Source organism: Takifugu flavidus, chromosome 13 (assembly GCF_003711565.1).
Source record: "Takifugu flavidus isolate HTHZ2018 chromosome 13, ASM371156v2, whole genome shotgun sequence".
NCBI lineage: Eukaryota > Metazoa > Chordata > Actinopteri > Tetraodontiformes > Tetraodontidae > Takifugu > Takifugu flavidus.
In genome coordinates, this window is record NC_079532.1 from 2,177,301 (window position 1) to 2,203,195 (window position 25,895).

At 43.3% G+C, this 25,895-nt stretch overlaps 3 protein-coding genes across 6 annotated transcripts in view; 2 read left to right on the top strand and 1 right to left on the bottom strand.

The window, feature by feature from the left end:
* The window catches only part of furinb (furin (paired basic amino acid cleaving enzyme) b), a 50,897-nt gene extending 36,709 nt beyond the window's left edge, over window positions 1-14,188 (bottom strand). Inside the window, exons 1-3 of one of the 4 annotated variants that reach the window (XM_057053108.1) lie at window positions 13,561-13,699; window positions 9,756-9,837; window positions 8,327-8,594 (exon numbers count right to left, since the gene is read on the bottom strand). In XM_057053108.1, the coding sequence (XP_056909088.1) occupies window positions 8,327-8,503 (177 nt within the window). In that variant the 5' untranslated portion in view covers window positions 8,504-8,594; window positions 9,756-9,837; window positions 13,561-13,699. Of the gene's footprint in view, window positions 1-8,326; window positions 8,595-9,755; window positions 9,838-12,293; window positions 12,445-13,560; window positions 13,716-13,912 lie in introns of those variants that run through there. The other 3 variants (XM_057053109.1, XM_057053110.1, XM_057053107.1) reach the window with 3 other exon arrangements.
* On the top strand, window positions 13,678-21,515 carry accs (1-aminocyclopropane-1-carboxylate synthase homolog (Arabidopsis)(non-functional)). The gene is made up of 17 exons (XM_057053104.1): window positions 13,678-13,822; window positions 14,802-14,920; window positions 15,092-15,751; window positions 15,905-16,605; window positions 16,680-16,739; window positions 17,561-17,631; window positions 17,726-17,795; window positions 18,315-18,381; window positions 18,782-18,879; window positions 18,988-19,065; window positions 19,203-19,303; window positions 19,651-19,740; window positions 19,839-19,884; window positions 19,957-20,098; window positions 20,327-20,469; window positions 20,545-20,698; window positions 20,782-21,515. Exons 3-17 carry the CDS (start codon window positions 15,106-15,108, stop codon window positions 21,177-21,179), a joined length of 2,865 nt encoding a protein of 954 aa, XP_056909084.1. The 5' UTR covers window positions 13,678-13,822; window positions 14,802-14,920; window positions 15,092-15,105; the 3' UTR covers window positions 21,180-21,515.
* Window positions 21,516-21,670: 155 nt separating this feature from the next.
* si:ch211-256a21.4 (uncharacterized) lies at window positions 21,671-25,689 on the top strand. The gene is made up of 4 exons (XM_057053111.1): window positions 21,671-22,197; window positions 22,279-22,467; window positions 23,210-23,401; window positions 23,552-25,689. The coding sequence occupies exons 2-4, from the start codon at window positions 22,281-22,283 to the stop codon at window positions 23,824-23,826; spliced, it is 654 nt and encodes a 217-aa protein (XP_056909091.1). The 5' UTR covers window positions 21,671-22,197; window positions 22,279-22,280; the 3' UTR covers window positions 23,827-25,689.
* The last annotated feature ends 206 nt before the right edge of the window (window positions 25,690-25,895 follow it).

Here is a 25,895-nt window from a genome sequence, read left to right on the forward strand (position 1 = left end):
GATGCCATTGAAGAACATGATATAGGCATATCCTAAACACGAGAGACAATATATAGAAATATAAGACATTTAGTTAGTTAAATTAATTGGCAATAGGTTTAAGATCCAGATTAGGTCGATGATTGCAAATTATGCATACAAATCTGCTGTGGGCTGTTATCCGGATCACTTTTTAAAAATGTTATATAACTCTCCCAACCCCCAGGTATCATGGATTTAAAATAGGCTCATTCGATCAATTACGCACAATAGAACATTGCTGGTTTCAAATTACTACTTCAATCTGCAGAGAAAATTGCTCAACATGTTTGGGACTGTACGACCTAGACTAAATTGCTCACTACAGTATTTCTGATTTTTTTAGAACAGACTACTGTGACACAAATTTATTACCTTACCATTTGGGGTCGCCATCTGCGATAGAGATGATTCCTGACAAAGCACTTTCCCCAATAATTCCTGCTATGTGGTCATTTGTATTTGGCAATTCGGACAGTGAGGCTCCTCTTGTGGCAGATATATTTTTTCTGTGCGCACAACTATGTTTTTTGGCTCCATTTTTGTATCAAACCACTTTCGTCTGACCTCGGGCATGGTTCTGGGGACAGCAGAGACCACATTAACTGCATCTCTTACCTCCTTCCAGGCTTTAAATTTGCCTGTGCTTGTCAAACCACTGCTAATTGACGACAATAAAAAGTATATTTTTAAACCCAACTTCAGTCCAAATAATTATCTCTGCTTCAGAAAGTTTGAAAACTATCGTTCTTTCTCTCGTTTTGCTTCTGCCAGGACTGACAGGTAAACCGGATGCATCAATGCCCACCTCATTTTACTGTGCTCAGTGCCAATTCATGGGTGGAGATTTATGCAAATAGCTGATTACCAGGAGCGCACTGTCAATTTCTGATGGTTTGACATTCGGGATGTACACACGTGTTTATGGTCAGATCTGCGTTTCCTGAACACAGTTTCATGTGTTCCTGAATCCAGAATAGATTTTTAGTCCAGTAGACTTTTATATCTGTTTGCAAATTTCCTAATGCTTCATGAATGAGACCCAGTAGGTGTATAAACAGCATTCATATTTGGGTTAATTATTGTTTAAGGTTTCAAAACGCTTAGACCGATTTCCTCTAGTTTAGTTCCTTGCTGGTGTATCTTAGTTCAACTTCAGGACAAAGTTCAGCTGAGAATAACAGACACACATGTCCCAAATAAAACCTGTCTCGTATTAAAGAATATTCATAAAGGCAGCTGATGTGGTGCGATAGAGTACAATCACGGCGCTGCTGCACCATGGAGCGCCGCTTCACTCGGTGCAGCAGGGAAATACTGTGCGGTCCAATAAGCCTTGGAAAATAACAGGTTTCAGGGTAGTGGCGCAGTTATCACATTGGTTCTGGGAGGCTCTTTAGCTTTTGTGAAACAGAGAGTGGCAGCCTTAATAGCAGCAACAATAGCAATATAAGAAACAGCACCGGCTTCTACATTTCAATACAAGGAGGCTAATTTAAATTTGATTATTACAATTAAATGGCTACACATTGATTGATGCTAAAGCCAGACTCATTTCATTATTTCTTCAAGCCGATCAATGCATCGTTATAATTGAAGCTGCGGTGTAATGAAAGAATCATTACACGTTGGCAGAGCGAATCAAATGTAGAGCCTCTAAATTTCCCCACAGCGATAGGAGCCTGGGCAACAACACATATTTGGCTGCCTACTTTTACAATGCTTATGCTGACAATTAAAGAAATGACTTTAGTCCTAAATAAACTTAGAGGCAATGCTCAAGAAATCTAGAACTCCCATAAGCAAACTCACGCACGGAATCATTTAAAATTGGCTCCGACAGCTACTCTTGATAATCGAGGACCCCTTGTTAAAAGTGGACCAACAAAGATATAAACTTTTATAACCCATGTTTGTTAATACAATAAAGTAGCCTTAGTAAGCCTTTCAATAAATTAAACTGGCAAATCTAATTTATAAGCAAGAAAGAGGGTACAGACGCAATCAAGAGGCAAAGACATTTTTAATTTAATGCACTGTGACACTAAAGATAATTGCTTAATGATCCTGTGCATTTAAATTTGCTGCATTACAAACTTTGCAGTTGTCCTATATTAGTAAGAATGAAGGCTGATGGATGGTACCATCAGGTTGGCTGGATAACAGTTTTGTCTCCTTTCATGCACTAACAACTGTATAAATAAGATAAGTCCCACTATTGTCCTGCAGCTTTGCTGTGGAAGATAAACCATAATCCAGCTTTTTGATACAGTGACAACAAGAATTCCATGACAACGATAAGACTGAGGAATAACAATGACGAGAAAAATGAAGTATTGATTATGCCCAGTGTGGTGTGTAATACACACAAGCTCATTTTGTTTGAGTTGAAAGCATGTAAAGCATCTTTATTCATGCCAAGCTTTTATGTCCTTTTTCTTTTAAAAAGGTAGCAGATTAAAAACATTTGACTTGGAACATCGTTTCAGAAATGTGCAAATGAGGGATAGATTTGATTTAGGAAGCCTGAGATGCAAATGTTTTTACATGTTTTTCAGTACACTACACCCTCATGAGGGGCAGCTCAGCAGTACGGTGGTTATTTGCCTCATTTGCATGTTCTCCCGTGCCTGCGTGGGTTTTCTCTGGGAGCTCATTTTCCCTTCTGCAGACTAAAAACACACACATAGGTTGATTGTGGGTCTCTACCCCTAGGTGCGCGAGTGGATGGTGTGTTTGTAGTCACGACGGGTGACATACTTCTGCCTGAAGACAGCTGGGATAGACCCCCCCTGGAATAAGCAGTGGTATACAGAAAATGAAAGGATCTATGCATTTCAATGAGCTGGAATTTAACCCCCTGTCAATTTACATAACACGGACGACTTGATGAGAGTTACTTTAGGCTGATACCTGAACACCTGAGGGAGTGACGTCCTGCAGCAAGGTCGAGGTGAGCTGAAGCACAATATAGCTACATTCTTCTTTATCAGCAAAAGTCAATGTCAGGTCGACAGTCCCCTTTTCAACAGACTCAAAGTTATCTGCCTTTATCAAAAGTAACTCCAGATCTTTTGATAGTAAGAATCTGAACAGTCAGTGAACGACAGCAGAAATTGCACATTTTCCTTCATTGTATCGCACAGGAGCAGTCTGACCGATTTCATCTTCCCCATCGTGCTTAATCTATGCGTGGCCTTTGTGTCATGTAACCCTCCCAATCTTCTGATGTGGCTGAAGGATTACTAGAGGTATTTAGTCATATCCTCTTTTACACGGGTTGCTCCATTCATATTTGGCTCTATTCGCCTCATTTGACTTTGATTTACAACAGCAGCAGCACAACATTCACCCATGACATCCACATGTTATCCCGGATTACACCACTGATCCTTTTATTACAAAATCAACAGTCTTTAACACTCTTCCTTCCTTTAAAGTGCAAAATTATCTTGTAAACATTGACAAATGTGTGAAATATAACCGACTCCAGGATTAAAGGGTCACAGATATTTAGATATTATTAATTCCGAATGCACATTTCTGGAAACAGCTATAAATGTATCTGCTCCTGCAGTGGTGCATTCAAATGCTGGTAAGTACAGAGTCAAAGAGGTGCACTGCACTTCTGAGATCAGCAAACAATGAAATAATGCCAAAGATAATGGATGAAGAAAAGTCAACTCTGAGAAAGTAAAGATGGTAAAAACAAAATTAAATGGAAGTTAATGTAATTGACCATTGAGGATTTAAGTAATGATGTTTTCCAGGAAAATTCCAGGGCTCTGACATTTTAAAACGTTTCCCGTAATAACGGTTGGTAAAAACAATTGGAACTGTGTTCACTTCGCATTTCGCATCAATTTAATGTGGAAAAAAAAAGGATTTTTCTCAACCGCACATCTGTAATTACTGTGTGTAGAAGAGAGTTTTAAAGAATGGAGTAAGGCAGTTGTGTTTCATTTGGGAATTATATTTTCTATTTGGAGATAGACTGATGATTATTTTCAAGAAAAAAATAAAGACATGAGGAATGAGAAGAATGGAGGAAAAAGGTCTTAAAGAAAAACTCTTGCTTTCCTATTGATATATGATAATACAGTACATCATGAACCAATGCTGAACCAATCAGAAACTTCCTTGGTGATGCGTTACAATAATGGCAGCTAAGGTTTGGCTGTTATTAATTCAGTGTTAAATAAATCTTATTTTCCCACAGTAACAGAAGGATTACAAATCAGTGTTTTACTAAATTTCACAATCACCCCACTGGTGAAGTATCATGACTGCATATGAAAGGGTCATGCTCCAAATTATCATTTGCTCACAAGCATAATCAACAAGGTCAAACATTTTGTGAAATATGATCGTGCTTGAGTCAATTTTGGCAGTTAGGAATGGGATGGCGCTGAATAAGGGCAAAGGCGACAAGACATGAGCAATTTCTTAGGAAAAATAAGACAGAAATAAGGACGACAACCTCTAATAAGGTTTCTTTGGGCATCCTGAAATCTATTGTTATGTAAATTACAGATGTGGAGGTCAAAAATGCATTAAATTATTTTTTTAATTAATTCTATTATTAATTTTCCCACTAATGTATTCTGTAAAAGTAGACATTTATTTATTGCTAGAGGCTTTGCCAGTCTTTTCTAAGTTTGATGCCTGTTTTCAAGGTCCTGTTTTCAAGCAGAGCTCTAAACAAAAGTCCAGGATTCAGATCCTAATCTTGATTATCTAAAACTAAATGAGGTGTAAATGAGGGGCTTAAATTGCAAAGATGGTAACATCTATTCTAGTATTTGCTGCAAAATCCTTTAACAAGCAAAAAAAACAAAATCTTAACCATCTAACATCATATTACGGAACATGGCAGCACAAAAGGTAACACTGCATAAGTCAACATTGAGATTTCTAAAGCTGCTGTCAGAATATGCTCAATGCTTTGCACAAATAAATTTGAACATGAATGCTTGCATTTAATGACTTTTCATACATCCTGGATATTTATGTAGAGAATCACATTGACTAAATACTACTGCTACTAAAAAGAGTAGTAATAATAGTGTTGAAGTGAAAGATTTGTTTTAATACAGTGTCAGATCAATCTATAGATTGTACTGCAAAACAACTGCTCCCATTAAAATATCACAGCATCTCTGCATCACTTATTGAAATTCATTAGTACCAACAGACTTTCAGCCCAAAAGACCTGAGGCAACAAGGATTCTGCAACAACAGCACTTACATTGGCTCACATTGAGCTGCAGACAAGTGGGTTTATGGATATGACCGAAATTAAACTGCTCAAGTTGTGCCGAGGATATAAACATCTCAAATCTGTAATGGAGTTCGGCCAAAACAATAAACAGAGACTTGAGTATGGGAGCTAGACATAGTGAAGAACATCTTTTAATAAGCTAGTTTCTTTTTAATAAGAAAGAAAGACTCCGTCAAGCCAAACCAATGAAGTCCCGCGCACAGGCATATGAACCAAATAAATAACATAAACATACAGAAAAAATACTCTTCATGTACAGGGAAACAGATCATGAAGATAAAAGCTTCTCAGTGAGGACAGACTTCTGCCAAAGCTAAATTAAAACATGAGGAGTCTCAGCAAAGACAGCAAAATACTGACAAATACATGATTATCCCTTGCACTTTTACAACATAAATAGAACTTAGCAAAATTAACAAAAGGATGGTCCACTGACTTGACTAAAAAGGGCTGTTCTTGGAATAGCTAGTATATTATGTGCACTTCCAGTGTCCTTGCACATTCACTGAAGTTGTAAATTAAGTTAAATTTAGCAATTTATTGTGTCATGAGCTTCGTCTTCTTTTATCATTTATCACATCCCCAGTGTTTTGACACAGCTCTATTATGAGCTTAGCTGAAATGACAAAACATCAAGATAAGGTTGCTGGACCTTAAATTGGACTAATACCATGTGGGTTGAATCACAATGGCTTTCTGAGTGTGAGAAAAGGAGCACATTGTTAGACCAACAGCAAATTCTGGCATTAATACAGGATGGGGCATCTGAATGTATGCTGGCTAACAACCTGTAAGTGGCCTACTGCCAGCAGAATGAGAGCCATCCCAGTCTTTCCTGCAGTCTGTGAAGAGGCTCCAGTAGCACTTGTGATGAAAGGTTCATCACAAAAAAATGCTTTTTCACCTGGTTCATATCAAACTATAGCCTTGTACAAATTTGCTATAAATAGACAATAGAGCTACAATAGATGGAGCTATGCGGAACAACAAAAAAAGAAAGATTCTTGCATTAGGTGAAGTCTCCACTCTGTGGGGTGATTCAGTCTATCAACACCCACAGAGGCTGCCCTTCCTCGAACACACAATGATGCTAACTCGCTTTGCCAAGAACACAAAATGACATTTAGCTTTAAACACCAGTATGTCACTCCCACACAGCCAGAGAGCAGTTGTGTTCTGCCCTCATTATCACAATAGAGAAAAAAGATACAATGGGTTTGTGACAATTTGTATAACATAACTAAACTTAAACTCAGATGCAAAAAAAAATCCCCATCCACAAACAAGCCTGAAGACATCCCAGAAGTGATTCAACCCTAACCAGTATGATCTGATTATTCTGCAGCTTAGGTCTGGCAACCCTTGATAATGGACCAAAACAACTAGATGATTATTTAAAGAAATTCCCATGTTTTCCCCCTTCTGATAATAACCCCTCCATGTATTTAAATGGCCGAAGCAGGACTACCAAGGATAACTGAAGGATGGCCAAGTCATGTCCCCTATGGGTGAGTGCATGACCCTCACATACCAAATACTGCACTGTCAGGGTGCAGACACTGCATACACTGTAAATCATTGCAGTTTCAGGGCACCCATTCAGGGACCTCTATGGAACACTGACTGAAGATGTACTCCCACAAAATCTAATTTTAGCCATTTAAAGCTCAATTTCACTGCAGGACTCATGCTGTTTGGTCTAAAACACCATTCAGCCGAAGCTATGTTACACTCCTTCCTACACATTCACGCTGCCATGATGCTATTGTTACCATTGCTTGTATTGCCTCAGTGTTCTCAAAAAAGAAAAACAGGGTGATATAATCCTGTCTCATTCTATGAAGGCATATATGCTAAAAAAAAACACTGCTACTCAGGATTTAGAGATTTAATCTGAGCTGAATAGGCCAAGATTACAGGCTCATGATTTGTCTGTAGTTGGATAGTAATGAAAGAGAGAGGAAAAAGAGTAGTCCATAAATAAGTGTTTTAAAGAGAACCAATTAGAATGGAGGAATGCAAGAGAGGATATTGCTTCGTTCAGAGGGAGAGAGAGAGATTTTTATCCTTGGATCCATCATGCTTGTTTTCTGAAAGCAGGTTATCGATCATTTCATTTTACCATGATTGCTGGAACTAGAAATATTCCAAATTTACAGTAGCAATTACAAGTAAAAGTCTGTTAGGGGGCAATTAATGTATGAGTTTTTTACTGCCGTAATTTTAAACGGTTGGAACGACTATAGCTATACGGATCAATACTAAATAAAGTCTGGACTCCAGCTGAATTAAAGTCCACTGGACAAGCTCGATTTTGAATCACAGGGGATCAATTCAATAAAGAAGTGGACAATGTAACATGTTTAATATTGACACCCATCTGATCCCCCCCTCTTTGTTGTGACCAGATGTGACACTGGTTAACAATAATTACAGGGCCTCTAAAGCACTGGGCTCTGCGCTTCGGGCTCCATTGATGGCTGCCCTACAATTGATTTGGTGCTCTTCTGTTTCAGAAAATCCTCTTTATTTGAGGTTCAGGAGACAAGTGGGGTGGGAATTTGCACAACCTCCTCCACATATTTCTATGAAGTAATCCAGAGGCTGTTCACTGGTGAACCTAGCACTCAGGCAGCTCCACAATGACAGCATACAAATGAAGTTAAGGCTAAAGTAGAACAGGGTACCGGGAAGCTACTTACTGTCAACAGCTCTGCATAAAAATGGAAAAGCTGAGCTTTAGAAGTATTTAAAGGAGCTCACTCACCACTGCAGGAACAATTAGACATGAGGACCCCTTCTCTCTGATTTTTAAGTTGTTTATTATTCCAGCGTCATCTTAAGATGCAGCTGAGGCCACATTTCTGCTATTCCTTGCACACAATTGCCTGAAGCTGTTGCGTCAGTCTCTGATGCTCCACTTTAACGCGCAACTTAATTTTTTTCAACGTTTTTTCATGTTTCCTTTTTCACAGGGCATGCGTTTTCTTGCATTCTAACACACGGGGTCGTGCCGATGCAACTTACATTGCCGTGGTTGATGAATCCGTGTTCCGCAGCGATGCGGTCGGCTTCCTCGGGCCCGCCGTCGATCTGGACTGCCCACGTGTTGGCGTAGATCTCAGCAGCATCGGCCCACTTCAGCGTTGCTTTCAGGAGGACAACAACTGTCCATAAGTGCAGCAGGGCCACCCTGGCATCCATGAAAAGGAGGACACTTGACAGAGTGCCCTGTCCACTTGTCCGTCACTGCTTTCCAGGCTGCACCTCACAGCATCACAAGTAGAACTGTGGCCTGAAGATGAGGAGAGAGTTGGTTACCGCCATCTTAACTGGGTCATTGTTTGGCCTAGATAATTTACATTGAGTAAAATAAAGCTAAAGTTGTAGATGAATGTGCCTTTAATAATAGATTAAAACAGACATGTGGCCAAAAGCAGGTTTTAATATAAAACTTAACTTATGGGCAAAGACACCATAAGATAGACAAAGAATGTAAATTTAAGTGAAGCCAATTATAATTTAAGACAAAAGTTTTGTTAAACTGTCTACTGAAGCTTCTGTGGAATAAAAAGAGACAACTGTCCAACCCAAGCCTTTCTTTCGCACGATCTGAAATAAAGTTTAGGAAATACTGATAATAATACTGATTCAGAGGGGAAAATGGGGAGGAGGAAGTAGAAAATTCTAACTAATTCCCCTGATTGGTGTTAATGATGATAAATCTGTCCTTCCATCTGAATACAATGAACTCTAATGGGTGCATCATCACTGAACATGTACCGTATGTATACAATGATAATAGTCTTAATTCCTTTGAACGCTCCCAACTCTCATTCTGACTTACTTAGACAAATTAATAAATATGAACTAGATATGGTAACAAATATTATAGACTGCGGGGCTAAGGGTTTTTACACTTTCCTGCTTGTTAAAAACAGCTGAGGCTACTGCTTGAAATCAGCATAGCAACATGAACTTGCAGAGCAGCAGGCTTGGTTTATGGCCATACATAATTAATCATTATTTGATGTCAGCTTCATCAGAACTGCACTGATAATATAAGAGAATGCGTGTTAGCAGAAACAAGACAAACAGCGAATATAAAGGAAGCATACGGTGGCACAGATGGCTCGGTCGTGTTTGGAGGTTTTTTAATAATATTGCACCCACGGATACGCGACCGAACAGCAAATATGCCGGAAAAGGACCCTCTAATAGTTTATGCAATTCAAAAGAAATTTACACATGTATATTATATAGTTTTATTGAGATACATGATGACTTTTCTGACTGAACACATACATTAAGAGTTTCCAGTGGATCTTGCTACCTTTTTGGTTTTAAAAATGTATTCTGTCATTTTCAGTTTCAAAGCTTTCACATGAAATGCCTTCATTCAGTATTAGTACCAGCATTGTACTGTTTTTAGGATCAATGAATGTTGGAGCTGCACCTGTCTTGGGTGGGGGCGTGGTGGAGAAGGGAGGACTGTCAGCTTCGCTGCATTTCTGCTCTCATTAGATGCTAAAGGTGGACTGTGGAGGGAAGAAGTGATGCAGGGGGTCTGTCACCAAGGGGGGAAGGAGAACAGGGAGTGATGGAGATAGGAGAGGTGGTATCCTTCCTATATATATCCCTGCAGGAAATAATGAGCGCAGCGGGCAGAAAAGCAGCCAGGAGTGGAGTTAACGTGGAGCTGCTTACTCTACATCAAAGGCTTCGGACTGATATCAAACCTGAGCCTTCAAACATGATGACAACTTAAATCTTTAACTACAAAGGAAATAATAATACGCCGCATAATTTATTTTTATATTCACACCACACTGTTATCAACAGGATGAAACACCTTAATAAATGCCTAAATGGAGCTCTTTATTTATCTTTTATTCAGAGTTGGTAGCAGGCAGCCAGAAAAATTAAACCAGTGGCCAAAAATGCATCTGATTTACAAGCTATAGATCTTTATACAAGTAAAGGGACATGCGATGAATCTCGATACTATACCCTCTATTTTCTTTTCCTGATATTAAAGTTACACTGGTCCAAAACCTTTTATTGAAATGGCCCCTCCAAAGAGATGTGTGTGGCTGGGCAGGGCTGAACAATTAATCAAAATTCAATAAAAATTTCTGTATTCCTCAATTATGAAAACAAGATAATCGACATAAAACGATCTCACTACCCCTTGCTATTGTATTGCTCGTATTCTGTCCTGTGATGTACATGGAGCAGCGCAGGCTACCTTTTGTAGAGGTGTGCTGCTCCCCACCGCCCAACACTAAGGCTTGTTACGTGATTGGTTTACTCATTTGAAGGCCAGTCACAATGTTGTTTATGACCAAGCGATAAAAGATAAGAAAAATTCACAGAAACTTGCTGGTATCCTGCCACCACTTCTCATTTTTTATATTTATTCTTTATTTACATATATGTTTAATATGCACACATGTGTTAGTCATACTTTTTCTACTTCATTTTAATTTAGTTTTTGTCAGTTTAACATTAAACGACAGTCAGACGGTTTTAAAAAGAATATCCTGAATATTCTACAGTTGGATAAAAGCAAATTCTCCAATCAATAAATGATCGGGATTTTAATATGAATCCAAATAATTGCGTTGATGATTTTGCCATAATCGAGTAGCCCTACCCAACACCTCAAGTCCAGTTTTTTCTGAGCAGAAGCAACACTCAGGTTGGTGAAGCACAGAAATGAATTGTTTACTTGAAATATGGGCAGACGAGTCAATAACATAAATCTAAAGAACTCAAAGAGACGAGGCTGACTCATGTGAGCTGAAAGTGTAGCAAAGCCAGCTCCATAGTAGATATTTTAACCATCAACTGTCATGGCGTCAACGTTGCAGTGAGTAAATGCAACACTGCTGACAACTAGTTTAACTTCACATCTCAATCAGTTTTCAGGATGATAAAACTGTCAAGCACCTTAATGCAAAACCCTTAAACACCTACATTTATTCTGTGGAACAGAAGCTATAGAAAAAAATATCCGTAATTGTTTTAACCTTCACAAATAAGCCGTGCTGCTCGGGGAAAATCTGTGTTGCTCATTACTGAGAGCAACTATCTCCTTGGCCATCATTTCCGGTGCTGATTCAAATGCCACCAGTTACACTGATAATCCTGCTGCATTTCAATATCAAAGCCCATGTTTCGCATGAAATTATTTGATGGTATTATGTGTTGCTCAGCACTAGATTATCTCTTAGTTAAATACTGGGTGTAAAAAGACATTTACCACAACAGCTATGGTGGAAAATTTATGGTAGAAATTTAAATTTAAAATGACTATCTGATAATTCTAGGAATTAAAGATGAGTCAGTGGCCTGGACATGCAGAGATTTACATCCTTAGGGAGATCTGCTTGGGTATGAAGTGTTATCAGACATACTTCAATTGAGTCAATATTGTTAACAAACAGAACTAGGAGGACTCGTTTGGTTCCAAGTGTAAGGTCTGATGGTACTGATGCTATTGAATTACTTTGATTGCAGATTTGATTATGGTTTCAGTTTAATCAATGACTAATTTACTAAAATACGCACTCATAACCAACAGCAAAATATCTATTTCAATAAATATGTACATCATATGCTGCCTGTGTTGTGCTGATTTTGATGATGCTATTGTAGTCTGTTATCCTATAAGCATCCATCATGTGATACGGGTAAAGTTCAGTAAGACAGCACAAAGATTAAACATCATTACTGGAGTAAAACTAGTCCCACCTCAATTAACAGAAATTAACAGATTAGGCCATTAAAAAAAGCATTACAGATATAACAATCGTTCTGTGACAACAAAAATAAATAAATCCACTTTTCTTCAGGATGAACCTACCGGTGCCAAACCCCTACATTGTGGTTTGAGCTCTATTTCAAAGAGCCCACCTGCTCTGGGTGAGCAAACAACGATACAGGAGAGATCTGCAGCATCAGCGAGCACTGACAGCCATATACAACATACCCAGGCAGGTAAGACGTCCCTATGTTTGAGGCATTATTGGGACACATCTCAGGACAGGGACGGAGATAAAAGCAAACTGAGAGGCGATCATCGAAGACACAGCGTGGAGCTAGACCGCTGTGACAGAGGACTGCTGCCGTATCATCTCCTCCTGCGATTGAGAATCACATCGCATCAAAACGCAGGAAAAGTGTCACCTATAAAAGCAACGACGTGCCGAGAAGAAAATAATTATTTCAGTAAATAATGCCCCAACAGGGACATCCAACAGAATCTTTTCCAGGCATCTAACTCCTGGCATTCTTCCCTGGGTAAAGCCTCCTATCAATCACAACACTTGCTGCCCTGGTTAATGGGCAGGTCACACTGTTGACAAGTTTGTCTTCCAAATCTCTGCTATGCTGTGCTTTATTTTTTGCCTCTCAGATAAATGTGTGGGGTGTCAACTGAAGACTTAGTGTTAAAGAAAGGGTAGCATGGGGGTGGGGGTGTGTGGGGTGTGTGATGTACATACGGACCACTCACATTGCCAAGAAAAACAATCACAATGCTGAACCAAGCCCTTTAAAAGCTTAGCTACTGGCCTGGATAAGATCTAAAAAGACTGACACCAACGTTTTGTTTTAAGGTCTGTGATGTGATAAATTATTATAATCCCTGTGAGAGAGAAAGCTTTGAGCAGAGCTCTCCTTTATAGCTGTTGACCTTGAATTTCCCAGAGTTGAAATCCCAGTGAAAGTTGTACTTAAGACGTGCCTTAATTAGAGGACAAGATAAATTACATCGTTGGGATTTTTCCCCCCTTGCCTTGGTAGTTCCAAATGAGCACAATGTAGTTCACTATTCACTTCTTATCAATACACAAACTGCAAACCTGGGCTAATCTGTGGAAAAAGACCATTAGGGTATCAGTACCTGTTTCGCCTTTGGGATTAATTAAGTCTGTCATTTAACGATGGAGAGTCTGCAAGAATTTCTTTCCCAACCCCAGGAAAAGAACTTCAGTGCAATATATAAAATGTTAATACAGGTTTAGAGCATTATTGCTAAAGGATGACTTGTGCCAAAATGTGAGAAATTAGCGATGGAGATTGTGAGGAGGCGGAGATCATTAAAATTGAGATCAGATGAGCTGCACAAAACAATGCACACAGAAAACAAACCTACCGGCAGAAAACTTCAAAGAAGAGCTGCGAACCGAATCTGATCTCCTTAAAAATGATAAATAGTGAAGAAAGTCTGGATGAGAGACTTGGCAGAGACTCACCTTACAGGGAGGACTGGTGGGAGCGATCAGCAGAGCCGTCCATGACTTTGTGCCGAGCCAGGCGTCATGCTTTCTGTAAATACTCCCACTGTTCCCTCCCCCTCTGCCGCGGCTCTCCTCCCTCCAACAACACACGTCCAACTCGCCACTTCTACACAACCGAGACGCAAGCGAGAAGGCGGGCGTCTTCCTTCCTCGTCCCGTCGCCACGGGCGGAGACTCTGGGCTCTCTTGCGGCTGCACTTTCAACTTAACCGAACAGGTCCCAGCTTGGTCCGCGAGAACCGCGCTGCACGTGCATTCTCCCCCAAAAGCGCCCGATTCAACTCACGCGCGTCATTTTAGCAAATACCTTGTCCGTGAACTTCCTCCGTCGCCACCACATATTTATATTACGGGTTTCCTTGCGTGTGTTAGGGAAGGGGGGACTTATTTCGTGAGGCTTGTTGACACGAGAAGTAACGCCATGTGGAAACTGGATAACAGACGCCCGTAATTACGTGGATAAACAAAGTTGGTTTCACATAGCTGCGTGGCAACACAGTGACGATTTTACTACTTGAGGGAAATGACCACAAATTGCAATAAACCCCTTCTCTTCAGGAAATACGTCACAACCAGAGCCGACGAATTTGCGTGTGTGTTTGATTCAACCGCTCGTGTCTCTGAGAGGGGCGGGTACGTGGGTGCCGGGTTTTAAACAGTCGTCCCTGATATAATCCATCGTAAATTGAAATATTCGAACCTGCGAACGACTCATTGTCCCCGCATCAAATTAGATGGAAATTACGATAACATTTTCCCACTTTTCGTCGGGACACTGGAGGTTTGCTTTGTTTTTTAACGTCATCTTTGTTATAAATGCGTTTCGGGCAATGCCGTTTAGCAAAACAATGCAATCATGTTTTCTCGAGCGCGTGCTTGTGCGTGCAACGGTTTGTAGCTGCCATCTTCAGGAAGCTTATTGTAATTACATCCATCACGATACCGGACACTTCGAACACTAGAGGGGGCCATAACCAGCGTCACCGACTCATGGCCGTGTTTGCCCCATAACAGTCTGTTATAAGTGAAATCCAGCCCGCTTTCCGCAGCCCCCCTGTTAACACGGACCAAAGTTATCCCGGAATAGGGAAAGCACGCATGTGCCGTCAACCCGGATGTAGTTGCGGCTGTACACCATTTAACGAAGTTGTGATCAATTTGCTCTTTACAACATGTATTTGTCACCCGCTGCACAGTTGCCGTTCCAAACCGGTCCGAACCGTGTCACATAGCTTGACGTGTGTGGACGGATGTTCCGTTTGAGTGACAGATCCGCAACCGTCCGTGTTTCGAAGAGCTGCCGATTTGATTGACGGTGAGAGAACACAAGTGCAGGAAATAACACGCTTATAACCCACTGTTGACAGAAACTACTGACGCATAATGGACGCAGCACTTTCAAACGGCGTCGGTTTCATGTAATCTAGTTAGGATGATAAGGACCGACAGCTAATATTCGGATGCGCTGCCCCATCCTGTGTTGCAGAATTCGGTCAAAGGATGGACTTCCGCGGCAGGAGGCATGAACGAGGCAGCAACTGGACCGACCCAGAGATAGTAGAGCTCCTCCAGCTGTGGTCCGACGAGTCGGTCCAGATCGAACTGGAGAGCTCGCTGCGGAACCAGCGTGTGTTCGACCGCATAGCGCACATTTTGCGCGAAAGGGGGATCTACCGCACCGGCGACCAGTGCAGGGAGAAGATCAAGAAGATGAAGCTGGAGTACCGTCGGATTAAAGACAACCTCAAGATGAGGTCCTGGAAGTTCTATGATGTGATGGACAGAGTGCTGGCCAACCGGCCGGCCATCACCTACTCATCCCTGGGAGGAACAGTCATAGCTCAACAGGTGTTTCAGAACCAGGGCAGCCCACTGGACGCCCATGGGCCAGGAGGAGCTCCAGGTGGTACCTTCGGTCCTGTTTCCTCTGGCGGCTTCCTTTTTGGTCAGCCGCCAAAACCAGAAAATCCCTTGGACATTAAATGTGAAGATGTTGGAGATGACATGATGAACTCTGGGGACTCACACCCGGGGATGTATTATTGCTCCGGGGACGACCAGGACAATGACGGACAGTCCCTGATGGGACCGGAGGACGCCGTGGGTCGTGGAGAGAGCTCAACAGCTGCCAGAATCTCACCTTCAGGTAGCTGATGTAAAAAAGCTGATGTGTTTGTCATCCTGTGAAGAAAGTATAATACAAATGGCATGCGATCAGCATTTAATTCATTTAATTGAATTCTAATTATCTTTCACACTCCTGTTCGTAGCTGACGCTGTGTTTTATTTCTATACCCAGGTTTCAGTGATCTAAACATAGCCAGCTCTTCCACGGCTGCCTCACAGGATGCTGCCCCTCCTCAGTCACAAGACGCTCCCGAGCAGCCCCAGAAGCTCTGCCGCCCTCTCACCTCTGCGAGACAGAAGAAACGGCACCGGGGTGGCAAAACATTGTGGGACTGCGGTAAGAGTTGCGGCGGGCAGGGGCGTCTGGACAAAGCCTTGTCCTGCTTCCTGTCCTGGCAGCAGTCGGCGGAGGAGCGCCTGTTGTCCCTGGAGGAGGCGCGGCTGGAGAGGGAGCTGCAGGAGGAGGAGCGGCGGGAGCGGAGGGAAGAGAGGAGGGCCGAGCAGGAGCGCCAGCACGAGCTCCGCCTCTTTGGCATGCTCACCGAGGCCCTGGTCGCTGTCAGGCAGGGGACTCAAACCCCCGCGGCTCAGACCACGTGCGCCCCCTCGACCATGTCGTCTTCGTCCCGGCCACCCCTGGAAACCCTCCAGGCCCAGTCTGTCTCCGCTGAGGAGACGCCGGGGTCGGCGCTTCCTGCCTGCGCCCAGCCCTGCGAAACGGCGAGGTCGGCGACGCCGACAGGTGGAGAAACGCCGAACCGCAGCAGATACCTTTCTCACCGCGGCAACAGCATTCGGCAGCAGCAAGGCATCCTCCAGGAGGGCTTCCTCCTCTACTCACTGGACAAATTCCACGAAACGGACAAGCCTGACGTGAGTCTGTGAGAGGAAACATCCAGCTGTGGGATCCTACAGTGACTAACCAGCGCTCTGTTGTCCTCTCCTAGGGTATCATCAACCTGGGGACCAGTGAGAACAAACTGTGCCATGATTTGCTGCATGAACGGGTAAGATCAACGCCCTCTGATCCCTGCTGTATCACTGTAATGAGATCGGAGTGTGGAGTGGATGTGGGATATTTCCTGCACACTCCCTTTTATGGAGTCGTTTCCTGTCTGTTTTTGGACAAGAGCAGACAGGAACCCTCACCGATGAGGTCTGTCCGCCTGACAGGTAAAGATCCGTCCGATATGCATGCAGCAACAGTCCAGGGGAGTTTAGGAACACTGGCAACATTCCACAACTGGAATCAGCTGATAGCGTCACGAGTGCTTGTAAAAAGTGTGACCTCAGATCGCTGAACCTGAAATCTTGCATCAAGCAAGAATGAGGAAGCCTTTCACTTTTAGAAAAGTCAACCTCAGTTCCCAAAAGCTTACTGTGTGTTAGTAAAAATAAAAAAGTGATAAAACAAAGTGGTACAATGGGAAGTCTAATTCGCCAAGTCAGTACTTTTAAGCCATTTACATAAACCTGTCCTTCTGTCCTGGAGGAAGAAGCATATCACATGTGTATGTACATTTTAAAAAGTAGTCCAACCTTTTTGGAATTTGTTCCTCAAATCTGCGTATTTGCAAGTGGAAACACGTTCCAGGCCTTCGATTTTGAAACCTTTACTGCCTCGCCATTTCAAAGTGCCGCTTAAGCTGTGAATCAGTGCTTCAAATATGGTTCTATGTTCCCTGAAGGTCGGGATGTGCCCAAAAACCCAGCATTACAGCGACGGGCCGCATTCAGTCGAGTCAGTGGGGAAACTCTGTGGAGTGTAATTGAGTGAAAACGATTCTCCCGTGTCCATAAGTGACTTCCATTTTGTTTCCTGACACAGCTGACCAGGCCCGACATGCTGCAGCTCGACCCGCCGCTGCTGCAGTATCCAGACTGGAGTGGACACCAGTTGTAAGAGATTCCACTGGAGCTAAATTTAATTTGAAACAAGAAGCACGAATGGTCGCAGAAAGTCAACTGACCTCTCCCAATTGCTCTCTTTCAGCCTGCGGGAGGAGGTTGCAAAGTTCCTGACTGACTACTGCTGCTCGCCAAAACCGCTGAAAGCTGAAAACGTGAGCGAAGTTTAAACTGTTGCACGATTGAGAGAGAGAAAAAAAAGAGCAATCGTACACAGAGAGGAGGAGAGAGTCATTTCCTCTGGATGTGTAAATCATGCATCTCCATGAGCGTGACCTGCGCCCCCCCCCCCAAGTGCTATTGGAACCATCGAAATTTCGCCGAATCATTAATCATTCTGAATTCTAAAAGGAGCCATTCTTTACAGTGACAGGCTACCTTTACATGAGTCAGCGTTTGTTTCAAGAAAAACAAGCTGCAGCCCTGTGTTTTCAAAGATGGATGCAGTGGATTTAGCTAATTCATTTGATTCACCTCCTAATGATCATTATGATACCAAACGTTGCAAATGAACCATCAAAGCATGTTTTTTTGTTTATTTCCCAGACTATGCAGTGGATGTAATGAATGGCTCTTTTAGTAGATGGCTGATTTTTGTAGCCTATTTATCAGGCCCCCCCTCTGTGCCCTAATTAGGCTCTTTCATAACACGGCGGATGTGTGTGTTTGCACAGGTTGTGGTGATGAACGGCTGTGCCTCCCTCTTCTCTTGTATTGCCTCGGTCATTTGTGACCCTAAAGGTAAGTTCAAAAATCCACAAACTCTCCATCTGCCCCCTGTGAATGCTAATGCATGCATTGTAACCGCGAGAAATGAGGGCATTTTTTTTCTGACATCGATTTGGTAGTAAAATTAGGCACAAATAAAACAGCTTTTTACCCGCAGTTATGAAAACAGAAACTGCTTAAAAGTCCAAATGGCTACCTAAATGACTTCCCCTGCGGTGCTTGTCTGAGCCCTAGAGTAATGCATTAGGCGGAATTAGCATGTTCGCTAATAGACCGAAAGTGAGCAATCGGCAGGTAATTATTTATAGACACTAGCTGACTCAGAAAGTTGTGCTGAGAGGATATTTGCTGGTTTGAAAAGAGGCGACCTAAACAAACCACGCTATCATTCAACGTGTCTGTCGTGCCGTAGACGCCATTCTCATTTCCACTCCTTTCTACGGCGCCATCACTGAGCATCTGGGCCTGTACAGCGATGTGAAGCTCTATCACATTCATCTGGACTGTGAGGTAGGAGCGGCGCCTGCACTCCAGCAGCTGATGCTGTTTTCAGCAGTAATTACAGGTGGAGACGGTTGGTATTTTTACCCCCCCCCTCCTGGGCTGCTTTATTTCCAGGCCAGTGGCGAGGATGGTCGACTTTTCCACCTCACCGTTGATAAACTAGAAGAGGGTCTGCGGAGGGCCGAGCACGAGGTAATTTACGAGTGCATCTTTCTCTTAAGCAGTTGTCTGTAGCGCCTATTTAAAGACGGAGGCGCTCCACAAATGCGGTTTTGTCGATGCTGCTCAGTGGTTGGCGTTTAAAAAAGAAATTTGCCCTCCTCTTTCAGGGTTTTATCGTCCGGGGGCTTGTACTGATGAACCCCCACAACCCTCTGGCTGATATCTACACCCCAAAGGAAATGGTCGGCTTCCTGGAGTTTGCCAAAAGGTACTCCGATATCCACCCACGCTGCAACCTGCCGCCCCTTTAAGAGACATCTCCAAAAGCACGGCCTGCACTCGCATAGAACGAGTTCTTACTTTATGACCCAGGCAGCCGTCCCATGTGTGGAATATTAAGCACTCTTAATGACTTTTTATTACCATTCTTAATCCTTAGCATATTGGGACGGGCGGCCACGTGCCAATAAGTCCTCTGCATGCTTTCTTGTTCCCTAAATGAGCGATTCCCGCCAGATCCGAATAAACACGGATCTGTTGTAACTGTGAAACGCCTTACTTTTGCTCTGGTGAGCTTTAGGAGTATTGCTGTGTCGTCTCTCCCGATTTATTTAGAAACGAGCTCCACACCATCGTGGATGAGGTGTACATGCTGTCGGTCTTCGATGAGTCTGTCACGTTTGACAGCGTGCTTAGTTTGGAAAGGTACAGTTCTAGTATAACCCTCAGACACCATGTTGCAGCGACGACCAAACATTGGTTCTTAACTGGCAATGATGCCTTTTTCGCCTGGTTCTTCACAGTGTGCCCGACCCACAGCGGACCCATGTGATGTGGGGGTTAGGAAAGGTGCGTGTTCTACTCTAGGCGCATTGGTGGTAACATGTGTGGTGTTTTAACATGTAACCTTGCTGTGTGTAGGACTTTGCGATGGCGGGAATCAGAGTAGGCACCCTGTACTCGGAGAGCAGGGACCTCGTGGAGGCTGTGGCAAAGTTGGGCGCGTTCCACGGCGTACCGGGGACCACCCAGAGGCAGGTAGCACAGCTGCTTCAGGACAGAGGTACAAACACTGAAATAACGCCAATATTTCAGATTTACTTGATATTCAAAGAGTGTTTTTGTTGCCTTCGTGGGTCAAGTCAGTTTTGGATGGATGCAGCAGTTCAGAGAGGCACTTCCTTCCACTCCCTCTTGGGAGGGGAAATTAATTCTTTTTGGCTTTCTGAAAGAACAAAACATGACACTGCTGGACAAAACACCAAATGTCAGTGTTTCTGCACCGTTGCAGAGTGGATTGACACACAGTATCTGCCGCGGAACAGATCCAGGTTAAAAGCCGCCCACAGCTACGTGACAGGAGAGCTGCGGGGTTTGGACGTCCCGTACCTGGACAGGTCCGCAGCCATGTTCGTCTGGGCCGACCTCAGAAAGGTAGGTCAGAGCGGCAGAGATTTCAGTTCTCACCTCACCGAGCGCCGCCGCACTCCCGTCTCTTTGTGTTGGCAGTTTCTGGCGGAGCCCTCGTTTGAGGAAGAGCTGCGCCTGTGGAGGCATTTTCTCAAACACAAGGTGGTTTTGAGCTGCGGTCAAGCCTTTTCCTGCTCCACGCCGGGCTGGTTCCGCATTGTCTTCTCCGATCAGGACCGCCGCCTTAAGCTCGGTCAGTTATTTGCAGCTCCTTTAATGAGCTGTCCCAACTATACCCTCTGCTCTCTTTCCTGACTGATTGTCTTCTTTTCTCAGGCATGAAGCGGATTAAAGAGGCTTTAGAAGAATACAAAGATCAAATCACCGTCACCGATTGCTACTCCATCAAAGATGGCGGCCCGGGTGTCAGAGCATCAGGGAAAGATTCAGACAACGCCGCGATTGTCGGGTCAACATTGCCTCAGGGCAAGTCATCTGACATGCTGGAGGAGAAAGACCACACTGTTCAAGCCGGACTGGGCGCCGACGAGCTCGTGCTTCGAGACTGCCAACCGTCAAAGCCGGCAGAGGGACTGGATTCCCTGATCGGCACGCTCCGGCACCAGATCCGCTCCTCTGATTGGCTGGAGAAAAACACTCCGGAGCTGTCAGCCGGAGAGGACCCGGAAATTCTCGACGTGTTCAAGGCCCTGCTTGAACGAGCCAGAAAGTGAGCTCAGGATATACGCACGCAAATGTCAAGAGGCGCCACTTGAAGCCGGCTCTCTGTTTTCTGACTGCAGAGGAGACGCTCACTGAGAAGAGGCTGAGGAGGAAGGCGAGTAGTGCCAACAACACTGATCCCTAATATCTGAGGCGCTATGCTTGAGCTGAGAGTGGCCTTCCACGGATTAAATCTTGTTTTTGAAGATTTTCCTGGATTTTAACTGAATACCAAAATGCAAACCGACCAAAGGTTGAAACAGTTCAGTATTTGGTCACGTGCACTTTAAATGTCCTCGATGTAATATTGCTGAAACCCCTCTGTAAATAAAGTAAATATTTCCTTATATGCCTTTTAATATTGAAGAAAATATTAAATAGTAGTTTTTTTACTTTAAAACTGTTAAATGAAACACACAGAAATATATATATATATATATATCATATACACACATATGTATATATATATACTGTATACATACAGTATGTGTGTATATGATTAGCTATGAGTCATGTGAAACATTTTGGGCGCTTCCATTCAGGTGGGCTGTTCCATTGCAACAAAGGAAAGTGGAGGTGTTGGTGGTGGTATTTACTATGTCCAGCGTTGAGAAAGTGTGATATCGTTAAATGCCCCTCACCAACGCAGTTTCTGCCTCTGGCATTTGGGCCAGCGGTGCCGTTGCAGCCGGACGATCTCGCTGATATAAAGGGAATTCAGATGTCCGTCACTTCCTTGTTTCACACCCTGAAACTTCTGTTTTCTACTTTTGAACTCTCGCTGCTGCTTTCACTTTCTGAACGCTGAGACGGTGGGCTGCAGTGGAGAATTCTGGGGGAAATTTCCTCAGTGACGGGGGGGAGTTTCCATTGCAGTGGAGGCGGAGTCAGTGAGGAGCAAGTGAGGGCTTGTGGTCACACGGGCCCCGGACTACAGTCGGGCTGCTGGAGGCATCTGTTCAGTCGGAGCTGTTTCTGTGTAAACATTGTTGTGTTTGTGCTGTCTTGACAGAGTCTCAAACGGCAACGGTAAGATATTTAATCCTAATTCTTAAAGTAATATGAACAGAGATGTGATGGTCGTTAAGTGTTGACCTTTCATGTGCCCAGATATGAAGTTATTGGAGCTGGGCGACCACATCAGCCGCTTCAGGGTCTGCCAGTCCTGTGTTGGGCTGGTGGGGTCTCTGTGTGTGATCTACAGCGTCTGGACCCCGTTCTGGCTGAAGGGCCAGGGATTCTGGACCACAGGCAACGCCACCGAAACAGAGACGTCGAATAACAATGATGTCATTCACGGTGAGCAACTCTTGGCTTCTGACAGAAGATTGTATCAGGGTTTAGTTAAAAGTCTGACTGACAGGAAAATTTAGTGAAGATAAACAGTTAGGTCCACCTCCGCATGTCCACCATGAAGGAGGAACATTTGAAGATGCGCTGTATTACGGATGAGCACCTTCAGCAGCTTGAAACAAGTCGTAGCTTGCTCCTGAACCACAGGACTCCAGCATTCTTGAGATCAGAGGAAGCTCCAACACAGAAGACAAATGTGCTTTCATCAGTGTTAGACTTTAGGACATAATATGAGCTACAATATACTGACCTTTTCTGACCACACCCCTCCTCAATAAACCTACTAAAAGTAAAATTGAAATTTTTAGTAAAACATTAATCTTTAAATGCTTTTATTGAAAATGAACTCTTGAAAAAAATTCAAAGAAATCAGACACTGTCTAAGTTCACTGGGGTCAAAGGTGATTTATTAGTAAGGTAAGGATGAGTCAGGGCTCATGGATGAAAGGCGCCATGTCATTTTGGATGTACACACACACACACACACACACACAAACACCTCCCCATTCGTGTTCATTTCACAATATGAAAACTAAACAAACAGTCCTAAAGAATCATATTCATAGTGGGACTTTACCTTGCGGGCTCTCTTACTCAGCTGTGGCCTTGTTCTTGCTGCCGAGGCCCCCCTCCGAATATACCGTCAGACTCGCTCCTCCCTCCTCTGATTGTGTCTGCTGTCCCGCAGCTCTGAAAGCTCCCAGAGTCTTCGCCGTGTTGTCCTTCCTGATGGCTTTGAGCACCGGCGGCCTTTGTCTGGTCTTTGCCCTCTGCTGGACATCCAAGACGGTGCTTTCTTACTCTAACACACGCTCCCTCCTAATGGCGGGACAGGCGCTCTACCCCACCACGGTGCTGCTCCTCACCATGGCCTCCACAGGTAGATAAATTTAGCCACCACTCTTTTAAAAACCCCAGTGGGTTTTAGAGAGACTTCTCCCTGTACTTGGCTCCAAATTGCAGTTCATTATTTTACAAATACTTTTGAAAGGTTCAATGCGACCCTTAAATCTCCCTCTCCTCCCCCCAGGTTTCTTTTTCCTCCTCACCTGGTCTCTTTTCACCTATCAGCACAGGGAAGAAATCCGTCAAGACTTCTCCAGTCTGGGATCCTCGTACTGGCTCGGGGCTCTGGGATGGGTCCTGCTGTTGGTGGTGGAGCCGATAGTGTTTACAGCAGAACAAGCCGTGGTGCCAGACATCCTGCCTGACCTGGAGAAGGCTGTTGAGTTGAGGCGGAATTTCTCACAGCACAAGGCTGCCAAAAGCTCTTTTTGTGCCAGCCATTGCTCTGGATACAGCTAAACACCATCAAACACCTTGAGTAAAGCACTCCATTAAGGACATGAGGAACTGGGGAGTTAATATATACAGACTCAGGGAAGAGAGCAGATATAGTGCAATAGATGGGAGATGAATGATTCAAAAGCTCCATCTAGTGGTGATTTTATGAAACAGCATACTATTTTTAAATGATTTAATGTACAGTATATATGTTGTACTAATTATTACTGTTCCTTTGCTGTCATCTTTAAAGATTATTGTTGATGAGGCTCTTCCAGGCACTTTGCATGCTGGTCATGTGCTTTTTTGGGAATACAACTTCCCAAAATGGTGCGTCTATCCACCATATTTCTAGCACAGAGACAGCAGGTACTATGGCTCTCTCTGCCTTTTTTGGCGCTGAGCTTGTGCATGTGCTGCGTAGCCCTCCCAGCACTGTACAGTATTTGGACCACCACACAACAGACTGCCTCCAAAGTCGTTATTTACTTTTCCCATTGCACATTCCCCCGAGGAAGCTCTCTGATGCCGGACTGCTTATGTTTATGCTCTCATCGTGCCAAAGTGGGGGAGAATTAAGTGGCTCTGGCTCTGTTAATTGGGCGTTAATCAGGTGTTGCTCTAATTAAAAGGCAGTTCCGCCCTGTTGGACCCTGGTAATGAGTTTGTTATTAAATCCACAGAGGATTTTTGTCTCTTTTTCAAATTACCAACAGGGTTGGGCTTAATTGCTGTGTAAATGAGGAGAATGTCCTTGAAGGTCATCTTACATAAGCATCTGGCCCGCAAACACCATTGTTAAAAGGCTTTCCATCCAAATATCATTTGCATCTTCATTTTTCCTGCTGTGTCTCCCAGCAGTGACTTTTAATTCATTTACTTATCATTCTAGACCGGGAGAGAAATATTGGATTTCCTTTTAAATCCAAAGCTGCCTGTATTTCCCTGCTGTCTAGAAGCTGTCTGAGCTTTTAAAATACCTGCTGTTTTTTTATGGCTGCCTGCTGACTCCAGGTTTTGACCTTCTGACACCGTAAAATGCTGCCTCACCCCACTGAGAGACGCGCCAAAGAATATCCCCAGACAGGGGTCAAATAAGCGTTGGGCTGAGAAGAAAGGGGGGGAGAAGCGTTCGACCACAAAAGGAGAAATGACAGATGAATGACACAAGATGCTACACTCCGATAGACACCTAGATTGTAGCTGCTGATTGTTGAAGGGCATTTCGTACTGAGACATCAATCAGAGGACAGCACCCACATCCAGTGGGCTTATTTTCCTGCCTGTGGTTGGCAGCATGTGTACAGCAAAACGTGGGCTAAACCACTGTTCTACATATCAATAACAGACCAATTATGCAGTGATGTCACACTAATTAGGCTGGTTTACTGCTGTGCTGATCCCCAGCATCAAGCGCCTGTGTCTCTCTAATGTGTGTCTGTGGTTGTATTCATTCAGATAAAAAATCAAAGTTGCAGTCTGCCAAGGCAAAGCATCCTTAATCTGCTTTTCAGCACTGTTAGATTATTATTTTCAATAAGAGAGAATAACAGAGAAGTAAATGCAAATCTGCTGTTCCGTAGAGTTCCTTTTGGGGGTGCTATTGCAACACTTATAGCTTTGCCTCTTGCCAAAAATATCTGGTAAAATGTGAGACATGACTCCCATTTGATATGTAATATACTCACAAAACAATCTGTCTTTGACTTTGTGTGTGTGTGTGTATGCATGTGTGTATGTTTCGTTTTTGGCAGAGACAAAGACTGATTAGTATTCTCAAGCATATTTCAGAGGATTTTTTGTTCCAGGCTTTATAAATCAAGTTTATTTTGATTCACTACACGATGAATTATGAAATAAAGCAAGAAACTTTTTCTTTTACCATTTGCTGTCTTCATACTTCACTCAGAACATTTATAAATTCCCTGAGAGGTTAATGCCGCTAGGTTGAAAGGAAAGGCAGAAAAATGGCAGATAAGGAGGCTTGAAGAAGAGGGGGGAAGAAGATTGAGAACAAAAAGGGAGAGGGCTTGAGATAAAATAGAATACACATTTTTTCCTTTCCAATCATTCTAAATACTAAATAAAGC